Below are 8,993 nucleotides of genomic sequence, written 5' to 3' on the forward strand. Positions count from 1 at the left end.
AAAATCTCCCTAATGTCACTAAAAACCCAAAACTCAGATGTTTATGAGCCACAGGTTGCCAGAATGATTATCATCACTTTTTAAGCCTGAAATAACGCCGCTTGTTTGTGTATCTGTGTGTGTTTGTCTAGGATACCCTGCGGGAATGTAAAAATGACAAATGTCTGAGCTATCTCCCGCTTTTGTCGCCTCTGTACTTCGTGACGTTTGTGCTGATGGCTCAGTTTGTGCTGGTGAATGTGGTGGTCGCTGTGCTCATGAAACATTTGGAGGAGAGTAATATAGACGCCCGCGAGGAGGCGGAGATGGATGCAGAGTTGAAGCTGGAGCTTGAGGCAGGCCGCAGACAAAGCACCGCCTCTGTGGGAGGAGCCGCAGGGCTTGAGGGAACAGATGCTAAAATAGAGACACTCTCACATGATCAGGTAAGTTGAATTTGGAAATGAAAGAGAAATTTCTAATTTTGGGGGATACAATCTACAAATAAACATATTGTATAAACATATAAGTGTTCGCAGGGTCTTAAAAACTCTTATGTTTGCTAAAATATAGTGTTGTAGGCCTAAAATTATTTTAAACAGGTCTTAATTTTCCTATATTCCTATACCCAATCGGGCCGAAACCCACTAACCAATAATCCATCAAACCTTTTTATATATAAATACATTTTATTGCAAAAAGATACAAAAACCGCTGTTAGATATTTTTATAGAAAATTCTGAAAATTTAATTTCTTAATCAGGGAAAGAAAACTAAAGCAACTCATCCCTTTACATGATCTTCCATAAATACGGAACCTATTACAGAACTAACTGGGCTATTAGAAAAAACGCTTAGTGTTTTAGCCCTATAAAAGTCTAGAATTTCATTCATAATGGTCTTAAAGTGTCTTAAAAAGTATTCAACTTGACTTGGAGAAACCCCTAGAAACCCTGCATTAGCAATTTATAAATATCTCAAAATATTAAACCCTAAGTACTTGTGAAAATATTTAGACCAACAGAGAAATCTACAGCTTTTAGATAGCATTAAATTACATTCCATGCATTAAATTTTAAATACTCTAGCCACATTTTAACTTAAATATAATACTGTAATTGAAAAAAGAATAATAATGATAATACATTTTATTTGTATTGCACTTTTCCAACATACATGCAACTCAAAGTGCCTCACAAACAACAACAAAAAAGCATTAAAATAGACCACATAAACTTGTCACATACTCAGATAAAAGCATTCATGCACATAAAATATAAGCATATATCCACATGATCATGCACACAATAGTCCTTATATATGCAAGCACACATACACACATACACATAAACCTACAACAATATAGATAAAATGCATACACCTTAATAGCTTGTGTATTCATACGCAATTTTAAAAAGATGTGTCTTAACACGCTTTTTAAAAACATGAATACTAGGGGATTCTTTCTCTTCAAGAGGGAGACAGTTCCAAACATTTGGAGCATAATGGCTAAAAGAAGTGCCGCCAGATCGCATCAGGTTTGCAGAGAAAAAGTTCTAAAAGTCCAGCGCTAGCAGAGCGTAGCAAATGGTTTGGGTTATATTTTGATTAACAGTCGGAAATGTAGGAAGGTGTCATGTTGTGAAGTAGAATAGAATGTTTCTATTCCAATTAAATTATCTAAAATTTAGATGTAAAAATTGTCTAGTACTTTGAAAAATTGCACAAAATACAACATTTAAAAATAAATATCATAGGGACATAATGTTTGTGTGTGATAAAATTGTTTGATTTAAAATTGTTCTATATAATAACACATACACTCACCGGCCACTTTATTAGGTACACCTTACTAGTACCGGGTTGGACCCCTATTTGTCTTCAGAACTGCCTTAATCCTTTGTGGTGTAGATTCAACAAGGTACTGAAAATATTCCTGATATTTGGTCCATATTGACATAATAGCAACACGCAGTTGCAGCAGATTTGTCAGCTGCACATCCATCATGTGAATCTCCCATTCCATCACATCCCAAAGCTGCTCTAATAGATTGAGATATGGTGACTGTGGAGGCCATTTGAGTACAGAGAACTCATTGCAATGTTTAAGTAACCAGTCTGAGATGATTCGCGATTTGACATGACGCGTTATCCTGATGAAAGTAGCCATCAGAAGATGGATACACTGTGGTCATAAAGGAATGGACATGGTCAGCAACAATACTCAGGTAGGCTGTGGTGTTGACACGATGCTCAATTGTTGCTAATGGGCCCAAAGTGTGCCAAGAAAACATCCCCCATAACGTTACACCACCACCAGCCTGAACTGCTGATACAAGGTAGGATGGATCCATGCTTTCATGTTGTTGACGCCAAATTCTGAATCTAACATCCGAATGTTGCAGCAGAAATTGAGACTCATCAGACCAGGCAACATTTTTCCAGTCTTCCATTGTCCAGTTTTGGTGAGCCTGTGTGAATTGTAGCCTCGGTTTCCTGTTTTTAGCTGACAGGAGTGGCACCCGGTGTGGTCTTGTGCTGCTGTATTCCATCAGCCCCAAGGTTCAACATGTTGGGTGTTCAGAGATGCTCTTCTGCAGACCTCAGTTGTAACAAGTGGTTATTTGAGTTACTGTTGCCTTTCTATCAGCCTAAACCAGTCTGGCCATTCTCCTTTTGAACTCTAGCATCAACAAAGCATTTGTACCCACAGAACTGCCACTGGATATTTTCTCTTTTTCTGACCATTCTCTGTAAATCCTAGAGATGGTTGTGCGTGACAATCCGGTAGATCAACAGTTTCTGAAATACTCAGACCAGCCCATCTGGCACCAACAACCATATGTCACTTAAATCACCTTTCTTCTCCATTCTGATGCTCGGTTTGAACTGCAGCAGATTGTCTTGACCATGTCTACATGCCTAAATGGATTGAGTTGCTGCCAAGAGATTGGCTGATTAGAAATTTGCGTAAACAAACAGTTGAACAGGTGTACCTAATAAAGTGGCCGGTGAGTGTCATTTACTGTATGTACATGTAAAGTTTAACAAAGTTACTGTAAAGAAATGTATCAAAAACTCACACTTATTACACTTATTATTTTTCAGTTTGTCTTAACAGTCTTTATAATACTATATATACAATATGCACTGACCACATTATTGATGTTATTATAGATAGGCTTTGCATAATAAATATCTTTGCATGTTTTAAAGCGTTCCAGTGTCTTCAAGTTTGTTTTTAAGATGGGGCAGAAAGCATTATAGCTACAGCAGCCTTATCATAATCATTTGTTATTTTTGCAGGGAAAAGATCCCAATTATGGCAACTTCCTGACTGTCGGGAGGCCGTCTATATCACGCATGCTGTCCTTACCAAATGACAGCTACATGCTGTATCCTATTAAGCCGCTATATGGGTCCATTCATGAGAGATCCTCCAAACAGGACTGTACACTGCCAGGTGACAAACCCAAGCCAGTCTGTTCTGTTCATGCCTCACGCTTAGAGAAAGAATGTGATTTAAAGCAGCTTGTGTGTTCTTCAGGCTCGTCTCTGTCTCTCGGCACACAGCCCAGTGAAGACAGTGCAGTAATGCAGGTTCCTGGAGCTGCGTCTCAGACAAGCCTGGCCTCTGTTCCCGCTCCTCGTCCTCTAAATCAAAGAGCAAGAACTAGCAATGCCTTCAGAGGCCTGCGGAGACAGGTACTGCAATGAGGACTGTGTGTTTATATTAGAGACAACGTTAGATTCAATCATTTAGACAGCTGGCAGTTAAAACAAAATGCAAAATCTGCTGATAACATTTACATTTGTACAAAATTGTGAATGTTCTTACTTTCATTGCATCGTTCTTAAATCAGGCTGAGCAACAGGAACATCAGATTTTACACAAACATATTCTGCTCTAATTGCATTAATGCTGTAAAATGTTTTGAAATTCATTACCGTGGTTATGCCAATAATAGAAGTGCACTTTAAGCTGAGTACTAGTATCTTGCAAGTGAAATGATATGTGCTGTCATCATGGAAAAGACAAAATAAATAGTTTTTTTTAGATATTAGAGTAACACTTTAGTTTAAGTAACAATTCACACCATTTACTACTGGCTTATTATCTTCCTATTATTAAGATAATATCTGTTTATTAGCACTTATAAAATATGATCTTATTTTTGGTCTTAAGTGGCCTTAAATACTATGTAATTGAATCATAAAATAAGTTTAGTGTACTTTCTGTTGCTCTTAAGGTGGGATATGGGTAGATTTCAGGATACTATGGGTCTGGTTGTATGGGTAAGTTTAAGGGTGGGTTAAGATGTAAAGGGTGTCATTATAATTATAGATGTGATTACAGAAATTGATTACTGATGTAATTATATGCTGGTATTTGATCAACATAAAATCATGTATTTACACAATAATTACATTGTAATAAATGATACATTTCAGTGAGCATATTAGTTAAGAACACTTAATATAAAGTGGGGCCGGTTTTTAATTGCGTGAATTGTGCTTTAAAATAAAGTGTGACCGAAATTAGTTATTTACCATTATGTTAAAAAATTGTTGAATACATTTCTTCTCCATTAAAAAGCACTTGGGAAATATTTGAAAAAGAATTCAGAGTTCATAGAAGATTTATATATTTATACAGTACTATGCAAAAGTCTTAGACCACTACTATTTTCATTTAAAAAAATTATTTAAAAATGGTTTAAAGTCGGTTAAGGTTATTTCTATATTTTTCTGTAGCATGCTAGTTTGAAATATTAATTTACATTTCCAGACATTATTTTTGTCATTAATTGTAAATATACAGTGAAATCATTGTCTGACAACAGCCAGTGCTCCACACAGAGATCTGATCTGATCATTGTCCAGTCTGTCTAGCATGAAAAAACAGAACAAACTGAGACAAACTATATCCAGAAGAACTTTGGCTTATTTTATGTTTTTTTTTTCTTTTAATGTCTTTTTATTTGACTTATGTACAGCACTTTGGTCAGTCTTGTGATGGTTTTTAAATGTGCTCTATAAATAAATGAACTTGAACTTTAAAAACCGATGTAAATGGAAATGTCATTTAATATTTCAAACTGACATGCCACAGAAAAATGTAGAAACAACTGACTTTAAACCTTTTCTTGGTGAAAATACTAGTGGCCTAAAACTTTTTGCACAACACTTTATCTTTATAATCTGACTCTAAAACAAAATATTACAAGTGAATGTGTATAATGAACCAATTTTGAATGCATATATTTCTATTCCAAACTTGCAGCAAGCAATAAAGAGCGATTCCATTGACTCCACCTACGCTGACTCCAGAGACGCCTTACAAATCCCCAGCAAGCCCTGCTCAAGCGATAATCTTCATCTCAAAGTCCCCAGCGTTCCCATCGGCGGCAGATCAGCCCCCTGTTCACCCCAGACCTCCCCTCCTCCTCCCCTCCGCAACCGGACCGCCAGCGTACAAACAAACAGACATGTGTACAGCCAGCGCAGCATCCCCTGCCGACAAACTGCCATCAAACCACATCCAGATGCGGCTGTCCGACTCAACACCAACAGAAGAGCGTCCCGCCACAGTTTGTCCCCTCACCACCCATCCCTCTCTTCCGACACCCAGTCTCAGGATTCATTGCATGTTGGAGCGCCCCGCCATCAGGATACTAGTCTACGGAAGTACAACAGCATGGAAAACAATGGCTTCCTATCTCAACCCCAAATCCCACGACGACACTCGACGCACGGAGAGGAGTTACGTCTTCAACAGGATCCATCATCATCATCATCATCATCATCCCATACGCCCAAAAAGGATAAAATGAGTCCGCCGTGCATCTCCATTGAGCCTCCCGCTGAATCTGAGGTTGTCAGTCAGGAGTGCTCCTCAGTCCTGCGGCGACGGACTCCATCATTTGACTCGGCTCTTCCACGTGAGTCCTTAGATCTTCCGGACGTCCAGGACGAGCCTCATTTGCCTAGTCGTTTGCCCCTCCCACAGTTCTCCTTTGACCAATCGGATGTTAGTTCCCTGAGCAGCCTGTCAGAGCTGCTTTCGGATAGTGACCAGTCCACGCACTCGATTGCCCACGAGAGCCGCTCTGGGTTTGCGGGAGACGCAGCGCACAGTCCACTCAGGAAGAAGGTCTTGGTCAGAATGGCCAGCACTAGGGATCCGGGAAATGATGATTCGCTTGCCTAGTCGCCCGCTTTCCCGATCCGCCTCTTTTTTTCTGATTGGACGAGGGAGGCGTAGGCAAAAGTATGCAAATGTGTTTCTGATGGAACTGATGTTTCCTTGCCTGATCATATTGATTGGGGAACTTTTGTTAGTGTTCGTCACGCACATCGATATTTGTGACGTTTTACGTGAAAACTCCATCACAGAATCCATGTTGCATCGTGGAATATAATTACTGCACACGATGGCGCAGGTTTAACCCTCATGTGCTTTGTAAAGCCTGCAGTATGTCAGAAACATTTTTTTTTAAATTATTAGTGAGTATCTTCGGCTCAGTTGGCGTTTCTGTGTGGAGTTTGCATGTTTTCCCTGCGTTCGCATGTGTTTCCTCCGGGTGCTCCGGTTTCCCCCACAGTCCAAAGACATGTGGTACAGCTGAATTGGGTAGGCTAAATTGTCCGTAGTTTATGTGTGTGTGTGTGAACGTGTGTGTGGATGTTTCCCAGAGATGGGTTGTGGCTGGAAGGGCATCCGTTGTGTAAAAATGTGCTGGATAAGTTGGCGGTTCATTCCGCTGTGGCGACCCTGGATTAATAAAGGAACTAAGCCGACAGGAAAATGAATAAATGAATGAATGATTAGTGAGTGTCATATTTGACCAGTGTTTCCCAATCCTGTTCCTAAAGGCACACCTACAGTACACATTTTCAACCTCTTTCTAGTCAAACACACCTAAATCAATCATCAGAGCATTAGAAGAGACTCCAAAACCTGAAATGAATGGGTCAGATGAGGGACACATCCAAAATATGTACTGTTGGTGTGCCTCCAGGAACAGGGTTGGGAAACACTGTATTTGACTATAATATGAGATCGTAGAACATGAAGCCCATACACGTGGAGAAGAAAAATATTCAGAAACAAAAATGACTGAAACTGAGCACAAAATGCAGTTCAAGGAAAAAATGAAGAGACCATTCTCTGGATTTATTCATGATCAAGTTATGTGTTTGAGTAAAATAGTGTTTTTGTTTTATTCAAATTCTACTGATGACTTTATTTCAAATTTAACGTAAAAATGTTCATTATGTTCAGTTATTTCACACATTCATTCATTCACTTTTCTTCAGCTTAGCCTCTGATTTATCAGAGCTCACAATAGCGGAATGAACCACCAACTATTCCAGCAAATGTTTTATGCAGCAGATGCCCTTCCCAGTACTGGGAAACACCCATACCCACTCACTCACACGCAATGGGCCCGTAGCCAGCCTGGTGAAAGGGGTGAATTTTTCTATCAAAAAGTAAACCTATTTGCAGTTATTCGCCTCATTTTTTTACTCAATTATGAGATTTAAATACTGCATTTAGGTGACATTTTAAGCTCTATTTTTAGCTGAAATAGCTTGTGTTATGGTTATCATAACCACACTTTTTGATGTAGCAAACCTGTTTCCTAAATATTAAGAATATGACATTTATTTTTAAAATACAAATGTATTGCATCATATATCAATGGAAAAAGCTTTAAATGAAAAAACTGTTGCCTATTGTCATTAATTAGGCAAATAACAAACTGGCCAGCACATCCAACTTTCCACAGTAAGAATTTGGCCATTTGAGTAATACAAAATTCAAACATAATAATATTAATTCATAATAATAATGATAATAATTTAGAGCTTCACAGTTTTCTAGCCTTTCTTATAAAAGAGCTTCACACCTTTTAGCTTGGTCATGTTTTCTTTCAAGAATAAGGTTCAAAATTTAGAATAAAATTATTTGTCAAATGTTTCCTTTATTTAAAAACAATACAGTAGCGAAAGATGACCTCACTTATGTCAGATGTTTTTTTGCCCAGCTGGATGTTGGACTCATGAAAAATAATTGTTTGATTTGGCCAAAACTGATTAACTGAAGTCACACCAGGACTCTGCTTGTTCTTTTTCAAAGGGTTATTTTGACTATTTATGATGGCATAGCTGTCAAAACAGGACCAATGAGGTCATGTATGGGACAAATTCTGGACATTTGTCAGTAAGGGGTGGGTCTTCCGGGTCTGGCTATGGGCCTGTTCATACACTATGGCCGGTTTAGTTCATCCAATTCACCTATGTTGCCAACTTTGGACTGTGAGGGAAACCGAAGAACCTAGAAGAAACCCATTACAGCATGGGGAGAACATGCAAACTCCCTTTAGAAGTGCCAATTGGTCCAGTCGGGACTTGACCCAGTGACCTTCTTGCTGTGAGGCGACAGTGCACGGAGGCCACCGTGCCAGCTTATTTCAGACATATTTAACATAACAATGTTTTAGCTTTAGAAGAAATCAGTATTTGAAGAAATAATCCTGATTTTCAATCTTAACAATCATTTTTTATTCCGACCAATTGTCATTTTCTTTAGACAAATGCTCTAAAGCAGGGGTGTCGAAACTCAGGTCCTAGAGGGCCGGTGTCCTTCATATTTTAGTTTCAACCCCAATTAACCACACCTGAATCAGCTAATCAAGCTTTTTCTAGGTATACTAAAAACATCCAGGCAGGTGTGTTAAAGGAAGTTGGAGCTAAACTATGCAGGACACTGGCCCTCCAGAACCGAGTTTGGACATCCCTGCTCTAAAGGATCATGTTAATTGGAAATTTGGAAGTGAAGTGTCATCAGACATCTATACATTGTAAACCAATGCTATAGGTTTTACACAATTCTTTTACAAATGATTAAGTTAACTTAATGTTTTCATGTTCAATCAAAAAAAAAAAAACAATTGTCTCAAAAAAAACTCAAGAGTTGTGTTGATTCAGCTCATTTTAAATAAGTAGTT

At 38.5% G+C, this 8,993-nt stretch overlaps 1 protein-coding gene across 3 annotated transcripts in view; it reads left to right on the forward strand.

Moving 5' to 3' along the window:
• cacna1hb (calcium channel, voltage-dependent, T type, alpha 1H subunit b) overlaps window positions 1-8,414 on the forward strand; it is a 184,943-nt gene extending 176,529 nt beyond the window's left edge. For all 3 annotated transcript variants that reach the window (XM_073949346.1, XM_021475941.3, XM_073949345.1), the window contains exons 32-35: window positions 132-425; window positions 3,286-3,442; window positions 3,527-3,684; window positions 5,264-8,414. In XM_073949346.1, coding sequence (XP_073805447.1) covers window positions 132-425; window positions 3,286-3,442; window positions 3,527-3,684; window positions 5,264-6,190 — 1,536 coding nt within the window. In that variant the 3' untranslated portion in view covers window positions 6,191-8,414. The remainder of the gene's footprint in view (window positions 1-131; window positions 426-3,285; window positions 3,443-3,526; window positions 3,685-5,263) is intronic.
• The last annotated feature ends 579 nt before the right edge of the window (window positions 8,415-8,993 follow it).

Source organism: Danio rerio, chromosome 1 (genome assembly GCF_049306965.1).
Source record: "Danio rerio strain Tuebingen ecotype United States chromosome 1, GRCz12tu, whole genome shotgun sequence".
In the NCBI taxonomy this organism is placed as follows: domain Eukaryota; kingdom Metazoa; phylum Chordata; class Actinopteri; order Cypriniformes; family Danionidae; genus Danio; species Danio rerio.